The 15,896-nt window shown below is 40.6% G+C and overlaps 1 protein-coding gene across 1 annotated transcript in view; it reads right to left on the reverse strand.

Annotated features, from left to right (window-relative positions):
* Positions 1-10,050, reverse strand: part of SRGAP1 (SLIT-ROBO Rho GTPase activating protein 1) — a 276,189-nt gene extending 266,139 nt beyond the window's left edge. The window contains exon 1 of the mRNA XM_061206565.1: positions 9,281-10,050. Within this exon, the coding sequence (XP_061062548.1) occupies positions 9,281-9,347 (67 nt within the window). The 5' untranslated portion in view covers positions 9,348-10,050. The remainder of the gene's footprint in view (positions 1-9,280) is intronic.
* Positions 10,051-15,896: the final 5,846 nt, after the last annotated feature.

Raw genomic sequence — 15,896 nt, forward strand, 5'->3', positions numbered from 1 at the left:
ATGCACATGAAAGAGAAAGGACCAAGATCACCAAGATACTTCTGAAAGGGTATAAGGAAGGAGAATTTGGCCTACCAAATGTAAGACTAATTTTAAAGCTATAGTAATTAAGATAGTGTGGTATGTGCAAGAATTTATAAATTAACCAATGAAACATAATAGAGTGTCCAGAGATAGATACATGTATACATGAAACTCTGATCAAGACAGAAGCAGCTAGTAGATTACTTTTTAAAAGAAGAAACTATTTAGCAAGTGGAATGAAAAAAGTTGGTCATCCACATGAAAAGAACTAAAAATATATCCCTAGTTCACAATATGAAAAATAACTTCAGATAAATTAAAAACTTTTATGTCAAAAGCAAGATTTTAAAACATTCATAAGATGATATAGACAGATATCTTTCTGACCTTAGAGTAGGGAAGGACTGCTTAAACACCAAATATAAATAATTGATACATTTGAACAAATTAAAATGAGCAACCTCTGTTTATCCAGAGATATCTTTTTAAAATGTGAAAATACAAACTACAAACAGGGAGAAGATATTTGCAACAGATATAACTGACAAAAGATCAATATTAAGAACATACCGAAACCAAAACAAAACAAAATGCACAAATCAATAAGAAAAAGACAAACAGATAACTGGGCAAAGGTATGAATAAGCATTTTAGTGACAAAAGCAAATGGCCCTTAAACATGTGAAAAGATGCTCTATCTCATCAGCAATCAAAGACATACAGATTAAGCCAAAATACCATTTTATCCCAGTAGATTGCCTCTCCAAAAAACCTGTCTTCATGCTGACTACTGGTTGTCCAAATCTGTTCTCTCCTTCCATGGTTATGAAGTTGTAGCTGGAAACAGGGCTGCCCAGGTAGACTACATTTGCCAGCCTCCCTTGCAGCAAGATGTTGTCCTGTGACTAAGTTCTCACCAGTTAAATGAATGGAAATTCTCTGTATTATTTCTGGCCTGGGTTTTAACACATTGGCCATATGCTCCTCACGACTCATTTTCCTTCCTGTAAGTCAGAACATGGATATATTTAAGACCCAGTTTCAACCAGGCATACAAGTTCAGTTCCCTAGGTTGATGGCAGAGGAACGAGATGGAGAAAACTCAAATAATTTACGGAGGCAAAACTGTCCTGGTAGCCTGGACTGCACACCTCCAGACTGTTACGTGAGAAATTTATACATTTTTAGGTTATTGTCTTTCAAGGTTCTCTTTATTGTTATAGTTTAGCCTTTACCTTAACTAATACATTGGCCCATACTAAGTGTTTTTCAGGATGTGGAATTCTCATTCACTGCTGGTAAGAGAATAACTACCAAGCACTTAGAGAAAAGTTTGACATTAGTAAAGTTGACCATGCACATTCCCTATGACCCAGCAAGTATACATAGAGAAACTCATGTACACTAGGAGACACTCATAGCATTTTATATATTATTATTAATCATGATGGCAAAAAACTGCAAATAACCCAAATGTCATAAAGAATGAATAAATAGCTTCCAGTATTTTCATGCACTGGAATACTATATATCAGTGAAAATAAATTAATGATAGCTACACACATTAATGTAGATCAATCTTAATATAACATTGAGTGAAAAATGGAAGTCATAAGAAGGCATACTTACTTTGAAAATTTTTTATTAGAGAAAATTTTAAACACACACAAAAGTAAAGAGAATAAAATAATGAACCCCATGTACCCAACAATTATCAATTCCTGGCTAATCTTATTTTATCTGTATTCCCACCTACTTCCTCCTTCCCCCAGATTATCTTGAAGCAAATCTTAGCCATCCCCAAATACTTCAGCACATATATTTAAAAGATAAAGATTTGTTATACATGCCAAAATACTATTATTTTTAAAAATTAACATCAATTCTTTAATATCATTAAAAAATCTGGTATGTGTTCAAAAGGGCTCTGTATTTTTGATGCATGGATATAACATACATCAAAACTATAAAGAAAACTATAAAACTATCATAAAACTTTAAAGAGAACAAGGGGATGATTAATACTAAATTCAGAATTGTTATTGAGGGGGCAACAGGATGAAGAGAGATTTGTTAGAAAGGGGACAATTTGGGGGTTTCTAGACACTGCTAATGTTCTACTTCTTAACCTGGGTGGCTACTAACCAGGTATTCATTTTATTATTATGCATTAAATTGTAAATAATTTTCCATACCCGCTTGTATATATATTTCACCCAAAAAAAGAAAAGAAAAAGAGAGGCTGCTTCTCCCACCCTCCCACCCCCAACCTACGAACTGTTAGCTGAATTCAAAGCAAGAAAAAACCAAAGTATATCACTGAGCTGTAAGCAAACAGGAAGTTTGAAATTGTCCTGTGAACAAACCTGATCAGCAGAGGTTCAATTTCGCTTGGATGCACCTTGCCCCACCCCCATCCTGACGGAGGGTGGGTCTCAAAGTGAGATTCCTGCATTAGGCCAGGAAATTTACCAAAGAGAGGATGTACTGAGGTCCAAAAGTACAGGAAATACAACCTATACCAAACAGGAAAAATAACCGGAAACTCCTCCCGCCATGCGTTATAGCTTGGTATGTACATAGAAAGCTGAGTCCACCCATGCAAAGCAGCCATGGCAGTGACTGGCACACCGTGAGCGCTCAATAACTCTTAGCTGCTGTTACGATTATTTTTCATTTTTATTATTTCATCATCCTTTTTTCCCCCGCCATGGAAGTTAACTTTAATTATAAACTTTTGACTTCACAGAACATCTGACTTGGAGGGAGTGATGTTTTATTTCATTTGTTGGTGACATATAAGACTGAGGTCCAACTAGGGTTTCTCCTCATGCTGAAATCCCACTACCCAGTATGGCTGACACACGTGAATGGACATAGCTATCCATCAATTTAGCTCTGTTTTAGCTTGTCCTAACCATCCTTTTTTTTTTTTTTTTTAATGGTCTCTCTTTTTCCCAATTATTATAAAATATTTCTCCATACCATAAAACGTTCTTCAAAAACCACTGTTAATGACCCCATAACATTCCACGTGCACAAGTTAGCTAACCATTCCCCAGTGGAATTTAGTTAACTATTCTCCATTGTTGGACACTCAGACTGTTTCCAGCTCTGTGACTTTCTAAAGAAGTTACACACATTTGAATTCAGTTTAATTTTGTGGTAATACTTCATTGGACACCCTAGATAATTCTGAATGATCGCCATGTTAGTTTATACTATAAAGGAATGATAATTCAAAACAATTACTCTATTCATTCAATTAATGTTTAATGAAGCCCTATACCAGGAGGCGTGGGAGATACATAGACAATAATTTTTAATATCAAAGTGCTTTCTGTTATATGTCAAATATATCTCAATAAAGCTGGGGAAAAAAATCAAAGTGCTTTCAAATGAAGCAAAAGCAAATTAGCAGGCAAAAGTGAAATTTTTCATTTCTATATTGATTTTAAAACAAAATATTTTGCTCAAAACTATGAAATTAAGTCAGAGACTTTATCTGACATCATAAGAATCCTTTTCACCATGGGTAAATAAAATCAATTGATTGGACTACAGTTTTCATCTTCCATTTGGCATCATTAAAGGTAGAGAAAATGTAAAACAAAAGTTGTAAGCAAACACGTGGCAGCCCAGGAAACGTGCTTTCCGGCTCTGTTACTTGTACTTGGATAAAAAGGAATGACACAATAAAAAAAAAAAATCCACCTTATAAGGAGCTGGGAATCTCTCTGGTTTGCCTATCACATATCCCTTTTTAATTCCACCATGAAACTCACTCCATTCTAAAAGTACAGAGGACTTTATCAGGATGATTTAAGAATCACCCACTTTGGGATCTATTTAGGCAGCAGATTGGTGATTATGTATTTGAATTTCAAAAAGCTTATCTAAGTCAGAATGTAACAAGAAGCAGTTGAAACGTAAAGAAAACCAAAATTAAACAGATAACAAGGCCTAATTTTTATAGACTATTTATCAGTGCCAAGCGCGTGATAAAGGCTTTCCACAAATCACCTCACAGAAGCCTCACAAAGGCAAGGAGGTAAGTACTACTATTATCCCCATTTTACAGATGAAGAAGTTGACTGTTAGTGGTCAAATACATTATTAGTGGCAGGGCTGAATGGCTAACACCAAAGTTTCTGCTCTTAAACACTATGTTCTATTTTTTTCCCATCCTGAGATACCAACAGGTGAGCATATATATATGTTGTCAATAAATTAGAAAGTAATTTGGGTCCAACGAATAAAAAGACCTTCAAATAACTAAAAATGTCTTCTAGTAACTGTCTCTATTCCCAACTTCTGCCTTCAAACCACTAAAACAAAGGTAGACTGAGTGATTAGACATACAGTTTACTCCGGTTTTTTTTTTTTTTAATCTTAATTCTCAGTTATGTAACTTGAAATAAAAATAGTTAGCATAAAAAAGGGTCTGGTCAGTCCACAAAGTAGACTCTCAAATTGGACCAGAGCTGAGGATGTGGGGTTCCTGACCTGGTCATCACACAGCACAGGAGTAAGCAAAGCAATCTAGACAGAGCTCAGATTTACCATCCCATAGCATACTCCAACCCTCACTGTATTTCAGAGCATGCTTTGCTTCAAAATTTCTCCAAAACTATTTCTTAAGATACTTTGAAGTTCATGAAACAAATCAGGTTTTCTGGAGAACATAAGAGGGCTTATTGCAGTAGCTTCACTTAGTATGACCAAAATTTCAAGCGCGTTACATTTGTACATATTCACCATATTTTTTTCCCCTTGATCTTAAAACCACCTTGTGAAGCTGCTGCCTGGGCATTGTGGCTTCTTGAAATGATCTTGGTGAAAAAACAATAGTTATGGTTAATCAATTTAATTAACTCCTCCTGTTAACAGACCAGAGTTGCTGTTCTCTCGACCATCCAACTATGATTCCTTCAATGGATGTAAAGTCTAAACAGGTAAGTGTTCTATCTCCTACTCTTCTTTGTGAGGAATCTAAAAGTAAACCACTGTTACCGAAAAGCAGAGGACCTGGGGTCCAGTCCCACATACCTTACAGTTAATTGTGTAACTGACATTATGCCTCCTTGCACAGCTGAAGTGGGCTGGACAGGAAATGTTTAAAGTCCTTCCCAGCTATAAAGTTTTAATTCGTAATTTAAATCGTTGTTTTCTATTGCAAGTTAAATGAAGAACAGTAGAGGCAGACACAGGTTCCCTATGAGTGACAGGAGCACTTTTAATTCCCCTATTGAAACCTATCACATGACGGGAGGTCATATTAAATTGAACTGGCATTTCCTTATGCTCCATCTGCTACCAAAATGTACTATTTGTAGTTCAGGCAGCAGAGCGGTTGAAAAACAACAGATTTTCTTGGCACTTCCTGCACGTATGGCACATAGATGAGTATGAGATTATCCTCAGGAAAATACTGCAAATAATAGCTGTCAATTCTTAGCAACTAACAACACGCATTACTAAAAACAAACACAACTTCCCATCCATGAGTTCCACCTCACAAAATGTGTCTTTTGTTTCTTCTGACTCTCATATGTGAACCAATATTTTTTACATGGGCTCCATAATATTTCTGCTGCAGAATTCAAAAATTACTAGATCTCTAAAATCTACAGATAATCCCCAAACCTTCTGTTAGCCACTTGCTACAATCTTTTCCACTGCTAAGCTTTTTGCCAGAGATGCTAAGAGTAGTGTAGTCAACTGGTTTGAGTTTCATACACTTTTCCAGACAATCTTGCTTTTTAAGGGCCCCCACAAATAAGAGATTAATTTCTCTGGATTCTAAATCTTTGGGAAGTTGACCAACACGCATGAAGTAGTCTTTCTCCTCCTAGTTAACACATGTCTTTTAAATTATTGCTTGGGGTCCTTTTGTCCTCGATTTAAACCTATCTATTCCTTTAACTACTTGTATAATTCCCAATTCTTCCCCCTCTTACAATTCTGTGCTCTACTTTTCTGAACATGGTTTTATTATTTTTCTGTATTTTCTGTGGTATTACATTTTAATTCCTTGAGAAATCAGATAATACATAGTGTTTGCGAATTCATTATGAAAAAAGTTAAAGCAAAGGTAACCCTCCTCAAAACAGGGCAGCCAAGAGAAAACGCAAAAAGCTTGAAAATTTTACTGCATAATTAATGTGAACTGACATGACATCTTCAATTAGACTCAAAGACCCTTAGGACTGAGAGAATCTAAACTCCTTATCTTACAGATAAGAAAACCAAAACCCAGGAAGAAGCTAAGTGACTTGCCCTACATGATACATCTAACTGGATACATTTATGGTCTTACGCATAAAATTACAGCATAAAATTACACGTTACACCTAGGATGGTTCTTTTCACATTGAAAATAGCCCCAGGAAGTCTGTTTCCTAAACACATGCAGGCAGCCACAGTGGCTAAATCCCACATCTATGGAGTCATTCTTTTAAATCAAACCCTTAACTCAGAAATTCTGAGATAAATGCAACTGGTATTAGGGGAAATGGGAGAGAATAAGAAAGGACAATACTCCAGAATGTTAGATTTAAGTCAGAAGGTAAAAAAGTCACATATAATCAAAAATGACTCTTGATACATTTAAATCACAGATACACTTAAATCACGCAGAGAGTCCAATATTTATGTCTTTATTCATTGGGAAGAGACCAATGTCTTCTCTTAATGAGTCCAGCACAGCTAGGTTTTCCTCCAGCAATAGAATAAGCCACTTTCTTTTGCTTACCATCAGATGAAATACCTGCTAGAATTGAAAGAGCTGGTTGTTCCAAAACCACCTACCTTTAAGCAGTGGAATAGCATCTGCCAGGGTGAGATACTCACCCTTAAAGAGGGGCTCAGGAAAAGAAACAGTTAGAAAACCAGGATCCTACCTCTGAAACTATCCTTAGTAAGGGACCTATTCTCACTGCACAGGACAGCGGGCCTCATGCACTATTTAACTATTTAACTCATTTCTCTTCCACTGTCTTCTTGATTTTGCCTAGTAAATTCAGGTGAATGTGTGCCATTCAAGGTGTATATGATCCAATTCCATTGTACTGATATTTCCCTATTCCCATATTTGCATATGGATATAAGGATCTGGGTTAGACACAGGATGTGTTAAGTATTACAGGGGAAGTAGATGAAGTCTGGACACAGGCTCTGATGAGAAGGGCAGGTCAGGTGTAGTACAGAGCCATAAAGCAGCCTGAGGACTCACAGGTTAAGTGGGGAGGGTTGAAGGGAATAGACAGATCACTTTCTATGGGACAGAATTTGTTCCAAAAGTAATTTTTACCATGTTTGTGATTTTTCCTTGGATTGGATTTGATGGACACATTTTAAGCATTGCAACACATCCCATTTTATTGATTTTTATTTTATTTATTTATTTTTGTTGTTGTTGTGCCCTGCAGCATGTGGGATCTCAGCTCCCGGACCAGGGATCGAACCCGCACCCCTTGCATTGGAAACGCGGAGTCTTAACCACTGGATTGCCAGGGAAGTCCCCATTGTATTTATTCTTAAATCAATATAAACGGCCTATACTCTCAAAGCATATAAGTAACCGTATAACTATAAAATTCATACTCTGAAAGAGATTAATCATGAGAATATTTTTCAGATAAAGACTTGATCATGGACAAATGACCTTAGAGCAGCAATACCGAAACCAATACTTGGAAATACATTCTTCAAGTCAGCGCTCCAAGCAGCAGGAAAACCAGACTGCTACCCCTTGAAGACCTGCCACAAAGAGCCATGTGGAAAAACCGCACAGAGAAATGGTGATTGTGAACAAGAGTTCTACCTCAGTATGAAAGATTTTTGGCTGTGTTGGACCCGTTAAGAAAAGAAAGGTTATGCTCATTAGAAAGTTTACCTGTCTCTAAGCAAATAATTACTTCTCTGCTAACATAACTTCCATGTCAATGTAACCAGTTCCTACAAGTATAAATTATCTTAATTGCATGCAGATAAAAATCTGTGTTTCGTGAACAGTGTTCATCTTAACTCCATTATTGGAGTCAACCTAAAGGAAACTTAAGTCTCTGGGCTTGCATATTGTGTTTGCCTCTGGCCATGATGAGATGGTCCAGATTCACACTGATTGACAGAGGGTTTCCCCACCAGGTCCTCTCACAGGACTCCAGGCATTTTCACAACTTGACCACACAAAAGAACTCCCAGTCTGCTCCTGCCTTTCCCAAGACAAGTACAGGAATGCCCTTCTCTGCAGTCCTTTCATAAGATTGTGTCTGTACAAACACAGATGTCTACAAAGCAATTTTTATCAACTTTGCATTGAATATTCCAAAGAACAGCAGTGATCTCAACACTCCATCCATTGTCTCAATGGATGGGGAAAGCTACCCATGAGAGACCATAAAGGAGAAGAAAAAAAAAAATAACAAATATATGTTTATTAAACTCTTCAACAGCAACACAAAATACTTGTACTGGAGAGAAAATATATTTTTTAAACCACAAGGCACGTTAAGTAAAAATGCGTAATCAACCTTAATTAGATTCCTTCATCAGCTGACAATGTAAATGGATGGAAACTACTACTCAAATCTTCAAACGTTCATTTTACATGCAAGTGGCCTCCAACAAATGATAAAGCAATATTTCCGTGTGAGTGTGAGAGATGGCACTGACTTCTGGCCCATTAAAAAGGAGGAGTCAGATTCCACTAGTCCTTGCTTGGTTTAACTGCCAAGCTTTTAGGGAGCTATTTTATAAAAGCGGGACTCGCCCTGATAAATTAGTGAACACTGCGAATGTCAAAAATCGCCTGCACTCAATGAAGCTCTAGAGCACTTCGGAGCCAGACTTCAAAAAATGACTCCTTAAAAAGAATTACGTTGTGACAATGGTATCGTTAAAAAAAAAAAAATAAGGATGACGGTGATGATAACTGGGCAGGAACCACTGCTGCTGCCTGCCTCCTATGTAAGTTGCCCGGCTGAAGGTGGTTAAGTTAAAGCCAGTTCTCCCCTATTGGAGGGGCGCCCTGGCAGCGGCGGAGAGTCACCCGGTTTCCAGCTCCCCGTGGGCTTGACGGGACTAGGACTGGGGCTGGGATTGGCTTCCACGAAGCCCCGGGTGGCTCATCGAGGCGCTCTAGCTGTCCCTCACCACCTTCCTCCAACACAGACCCCAAGTGAGAAATGCAACTCCCGGAGCACAATGACAAGAAAGCACACAAAAGGAGCAAGGCAGCCGCTCCCATCCTTACCTTTGACTTGACTTTCATACTCGGCTATGATCTCTTTGTCCTTTTTGAATCTGCTCGGAGTGGACATTATCCAGCTGTTCTGGGTTTGCTTTCAGTGGGCAAGTTCTGTTAGGGGGTCACCGACCAGTCTCCTCGGAGAGGCAGAGAGTTGTACTCCCGCACGCCGGGAACCCAGAGGCAGCACCGACAGGAGGGAAAGGGGGAGGGAGAGGAGGAGGAGGAGGGAAAAAGGGAGCGAGCCGAGGACTAGATTAACCCGGGCGCTGGCACCATACTTTCCGGATCGAGCTGCCGTCGGTGATGCGGAGGGGAGCCCAGGGTTCGGGGCCGGAGAGGCCCGGCGCGCCGGCAAACTCCAGCAAGCGAGTGGTGGGGGGCGTCTCCCTGCCCACCCACTTCCTCTACGACCGCTGGGCGTACGCGGGGATCGCGCCGGCGCTCCGCACCATTGTTAGCAACCCGCACGGGGCGCGCGGGGCAGGGCCAGCCGGGGAGGGCGGGCGCCGCGACTCTCCCTTCCTGCTCCAGCCGCCGGCTCCGGCGCTCGGGGGTCCCGCCCGGGCTGGGGATGCTACTGCCGCTCCTCCGTCGGCACACACGGTTGCTACTGCCCCGGGCAGGCAAGAGGAATCGTGATCCTAAAGCAAGTCCCGGGTGCCGGCCGCAAGGGCGGCTGCCGCACCGTAAGAACGCGTCCTGGGCACAGCCCCGGCGGACTTTAGGTCTCCACCGCCGGCGCCTCGCGGGGCCTCTGCCTCCTGGGCCACCGTGCGCCGAGGCTGCCTCTTTCTCCCCCGACCCCCTTTCCGCTGCTGCCCCCAGGAGGCCGCCGGCGACAGACACACTCGCACACGCACCCGGAGGAGCCGCGCCCCCGGCGGCCGCAAAGTTGCCGGCACGTTCACGGCCCGCGGCTCCCCGGCACCTGGGGAGCGAGCTACGGGCGGCAGCGGCCGGGGCGGCCGCGCGGGGCTCGGCGAGGCGGGGCAGGGCTCGCGGGAGGGGTCGGCTCGGCAGCGCGTTCCCTTCTCCGCCCTCGCCCCCGCCCGGCGCGGTGAGGAAGCGCCGCGCTCGTCCGGGAAGATGGACGCCTCTTGTGGCCAACCGCAGCCCGGCCCTGCGCGCCGAGCCCGGCGGCCATGGGCAACGCCCCCAGCGCCTCCCGGAGCTGCGCAGCCCCAGCAGCTGGGAAACCCCTCCCGACCCGGCGGTCTGTCTTTGGCCGAGGATGAGCGCTGTGGTGGGGCTCTTTTCAGTGTCCAGTGGGGAAATCCAGACTTTGGATGTCTCCATGGAAGAAAAGGATGTCACTCCAAGATGTCACTCCAAACCCCAGAAGGAACACTGGAGACTGAATTGTGAATGTCTTGGCTGTTAAGAATCAAAGAAGCGCGAAGCTCTTTGATCAGGCAGAGAAAAATACCCATCTTGAACACCATTATTCTCCCCATCCTAGAAGCAGCTGGAGGTGCCTAGGATGGCGGGAAAGGCGTGGTGGGGAAACAGGTCACACTTAGGATGTCACCAGGTTTTGACGGACACATTTAGCGTTTGGGACCTTCCTTCCCCAATCTTATGGGCCTGATTTACCAAAGTGATTTGTCCAAAGGCGTGTCCAGTATCAAATGTTTTCCCTGCTAGATCTAAAGAAGAGTAGGGACTTCGAGACTTTAATCATTCATTCATGTATCCAGTGATAAAATTTCTTACTGCGAACCAAACACCAAGTAAAAGCTAAGGATTCAGAGAGTAGAACCCTGCCCTAAAGGATCTCACGGTCTATTGTTGTACAAAGTAATTACAGGCGGTACTGGGATGCTATGAGAGCGCTACTGTCGGCTTTGGGAGCCCTGAAGAAAGAAAAATGGACTGCGTAAGAGGTTTGGGGAGAAAGGCTTCCCACAGAAGCGGTATTTGAACTGCATTTAAAGGGTGAGTAGTAAGTAGTTTGCCACCTTAGAGAGGGAAAGTGTTGCATTCCACGGAGAAGAAGGAGAATCCTACTCTGGGAGAATTGCAAGTAAGTTACAGGATGCCCTCCTCTAAAATACCAGATCTCTGATAGGAGGTGAAAAATATTTTAAAAATTTAAATATATGTGTATTTCAAGCGGTAGTGTGTGCACATTGTTTTTAATTATATGGCCTTTTAAAATTTAATTGTTAAGTAAATCTTTTTACTTTATAACGACAGAATAGAATGTACAGAAAAAATGTAAAAAATATGTTTTGTTTGTTTCCATTTTGCCACACAGGAGGTTAACTACAGAATCGCAGACTGCCCTAATTTCACGTGGGGCTGTCTTATGTAAGAGTGTAGCGTGAAGAGCCAGGATACTCCAAAGCAGAGGCTGAGAAGGAAGGTCAGGGCCAACTGGGAGAGGCCGCCTGTGCTGAACTCTAGGACACAGTTCTGCAGACAGCAGGGAGACTTTTAAGTAGAGAAGGGTCATGATCACATACATGTTTTATAAAGATAACTGTTGGCAGCATGGAAGGATGAGTTGGCTATGGGGGTGGAGAGACCAGAGGCAAGCAGCACACTCTGGCGATAATTGTAGTCAAATCTAAATGTGATTCATGTCATCCATCCACGGTGCTACTGGGATTTATTTCATATTTGCACTTGGGAAATACAACTTGGTGCAGAGAATGCAGCCCCTGGGAATGAATTGTTGGCTGAGTTTAGACCTAAAGCACTGTGGTAGTTACAAGCCCCAAAGACAGGGTACCCAGAGGTGAATCATATCTCTGCTGCTTCCTAAGTGAGCTGATAAAAATTACTGCATCTCTTGGGGCCTCAGTCTTCTTATCTGTAAAATGGGTTAATGCCTAGTTCCTGGGAATGTTATAAGCACTTACTGAGATAATCCTTAAAAATTACAAGAACACCAGATCTTTGTACCTACTCAGTTATCATTGTTACTGTTATCTCAGTTTTAATCTTTGAGAGAAAGCTATTTAAAAATTGGAGACAGTATCTTAATCATCTTTGATCTTATCATAGTGCCCAATAAACTGTCAATAAACTTTTTTTTTGAATGTTAATGTCTTAATGTTAGTAAGCCACCATTTTATTGTTGTAGAAGGTTGGGTCCCAAATAAAACAAAGTATTTTGCATACATTCTTATAAGACCCCTACAAGGTGAATACTATCGTCCTCGTTTTACTGAGAGAATCTGGAAAGTTCAGTAAATGTGTAAAGGCCTGGCTGGGCCAGAATTCCAGCCCATATCTACTTGCCTCCAAATTGGGTTTTCCCAGTTTGCCATTCTTCTGCCTACGAACTTATGATTCCTTTAAACTTGCGAAGCAGGATCACATACAGTGAACTGTGTATGACTGATCGATGCTTTTCCCTTGGTGGCTTTCTTCTGATCCAGCCAATCAGTGTGATTCACAAGTCAGTTCTTCTTTTCATAGTTTTATCTCTTCAGGTTCTTCTTATCTTTCCCATATTTTGCCTCACAAAGCTTATATGGAGAATGCCTATGACTTAAAATCCAGAAAGCCCCCTAGGGTCAGTCCAATTTGGGAGACAGTCAACTCTGAGTCTAATTCTGTGACTTTGCTCCCCCTTGTGGTAGCTGTTTTCTTAGCTATACAACAGGGATGGCTGCGCTTTGCCCCCTAAAACCTACCCCTCCCCTGCCACACTCTCATTCCTTAGGGGCAAGTGGTGAGAAATTTGGAGCGCCTGAAAGTGGGATCCATACTACAGATTAATCCACTCCATTATCTAATATTTTCCTTTTAGGACCACTCCAAATTTCCAGAAGTAGAAGTTAATTCATTATCTGATCATAAACCCTGGGAGTAGGTAGGAGAACGTACCTGGCTCCTTGCAGCCACAAAATAAATCATGCACCTTACTGCAGCATCACTTTGTCCTAGTGGTAAATAATTTAAGTCATTTAAAAAGTTAAATACAAACACATTAAGGACTCAATGCCAAATTCACACAATTTTTTTAGTTATAGTTTTAATGTCTAAGAATTTCATGTCTGAGGTGCACCAGTCTGCTACTCCTCTTCATATAAGGAAAACGTTCTCCTCTGCCCGTTGGGATGAAAAAGTTGATGAAGCCCTGCCAATATCCTCGGTTTTATTCTTGGATCCAGCCTGAGTATCAGAACACCAACTGTTGTGCATGCATATCTTACATTGTCTTGACTCTGGACCCTTTAGCTTCTCAAATTGCTTGCAGTAGTGCTTTCCATGGACTGCATTTTGGTATTGTGTCCTGGGGCAGAGTTTTATAAAGTATGAGCTTACCACTGATCACCTACATCAGAATCACCTTGGGAGTCTGTTTGGAATTCAGACACATGGGAGCTCTTCTACACTTAAAGCCACACTTCTTGACTTCAATGTGCATACAAATCACCTGGGAATCTTGTTAAAATAAGGTTCTGATGCCTTCTGGAGTGACACCTGACATCCTGCATGTCTAATAAGCTCCTAAGCCATGCCAATAATTTTGTCATAAAGACCATACTTGGAGGAGCAAAGACCCATAAGGTCCAAATTTTGGCTGAGGGGAAAGTCCTCCGGTGATTCTTATGCTTGAGAACCTTTGCCCAAGGCCCAAGGGCTATTTAAAAAAAATAGCATCCTTATAAATATTTGCTACATTTACTCAAGTGATGCCGATGACATTAAGATTTTTTTTCAATTTAATGTATCTCTAAGAAACTGGACTGTTTTCACCTTCAAGATAATAAAACGTTTAACTTCTTCATCTGTAAAATGGGGATGGATAATAATTTCCCTAATAGGTTTGTGGGTTTCATAGGGATTAAATGCAAAATGTACATAAAGCACTTAGCACCAAGCCAGGCACATAGTAAGTGCTACATAAATGTTGCTTGTCCTTGTCATTGCCATTATTGTTTTGGTGCAGAAAGTTAACTTCCAAGTTTATACCAAACTGTTGCAATTGTGGAGGACCTTATAGTGTGTTTATCTGTGTCTTATTTACCTCCCTGTTTAAACCTCCTATGTTAATTGGGAATTTCTTTGTTCTTAATGGGTTTGTTTTGTAGTTTATCGGTTTACTGTGTGTCTGTATTTCTAATACACTACCTCAAATCTTTTATAGAATGATTTCTATAGTCTATTCAGTTCTAATCAACAAATATTTATTGTCTATTAAGCTGAACCATATGACAATGCGGATATTTGACCATTTTTGACATAATAAATGGCAATGCCATATGACTCAACCCAATACTATCAGCTCACACTCTGCAATTAGTGTAAACAAAATTCAATAATAAAAACCCACTTCCGAATATCCAAGTGAAGGCTCTGTTGAACTCTGCCCAGATCTAGGGAAATCCCATTCACTCATAGGTTGGATTAGTCCAGTGCAGTCTGCCAGGTAGTCAATCAAGAAATATTAACCACTGTCAGTAAAAGAAACTTGGCCCATAATTTAACAGCAGCTTGTGGAAATGGACCATATAAATAGCCATTTTCCCTTTTCTGGCAACAGAGTAGTAAAGACAAGCTGTTAAAAGATCTTGCCAATTTCATTCTGATGCACTTTCCCTGGCAGGGAAGAGGGTAGAATGTTACAATAAAGATGAGTTTAGATGAGGCCCTGGAGGGGTCAATGCAAGAGATACTAAGGACAGTAGGAGAGAAAGGATGGAAAAGGAAGAGGTAAAGACACTAGTCACAGGGAGAGAAGCTGCAGAAGAGAACAATAAAATGAATGATTCTTCTAAAATGTTCATTTGTATAATTTAGCTCCCCTCCCCTCCAAAAAAATTCTTCTCCAGTTTTCAAGAAAACTAAAGCTAAAATAAATTGGGGCTTTTAAATGTCTGTAATTTTCTTTGAATAAAACTGCTTTATAATATTTTTAACCATCTGCTCAAAATCACGTTTCCATTTTGCACAAATCGTTAAAATAGAATTTGCTTTGTTTAATCTCATATTCATAACTTCCAAACACCCACAGATAACAGTCTTCTCATCAGAGTTACTATTTTCTGCTTTGAAATCCTACTACGACTTCCCATGTGGCTGCTGCACAATATAAGCAGAATATGAATATTCAATGAGCCCATTCTGATGAAAGTATTAAATCCCATCACTTAGACAAAAAAAAAAAAAAGGTATTGTTACTCAGAGGAAAACAGCCAAAGTTAGGCGAGAAATGGCAGCTTCAATCCAGTTGTCAGAATCGGAGATGGATTAATATGTAGAGCAAATGCTCATAAAAAGGTTGACTGTACCAAGAAACACATGCATCTCTGATGCTTATATTTTAGGAAATGAACGATAGACTCCTCCCCTTCTTGCAATTATACTTTGGCAGCAGACATTTTAAGACTGCCTAATTTTGTCTCCTCTTCTACAGAGAAACAAGTCTGCATACAGTTATTCCTCATTTTAGATATAGATATGCTCCTGGTGAGTATACCAGGGAAGTGGAAGGTTGGTAAATGGAATCTTATTTAAATATAATGGAGACACTTGCTATTTAAAAGAATCTCAAGGAATAGCCTTTTGTAAATCAAAGAACATTTTTGGAAAACAATTATCATCTGCTCTAATTTTTTAATATAAAATTGAATTTTTCTGTAGTAGGTCTTTCTTTAAGGCA

Source organism: Eubalaena glacialis, chromosome 11, assembly GCF_028564815.1.
Source record: "Eubalaena glacialis isolate mEubGla1 chromosome 11, mEubGla1.1.hap2.+ XY, whole genome shotgun sequence".
NCBI lineage: Eukaryota > Metazoa > Chordata > Mammalia > Artiodactyla > Balaenidae > Eubalaena > Eubalaena glacialis.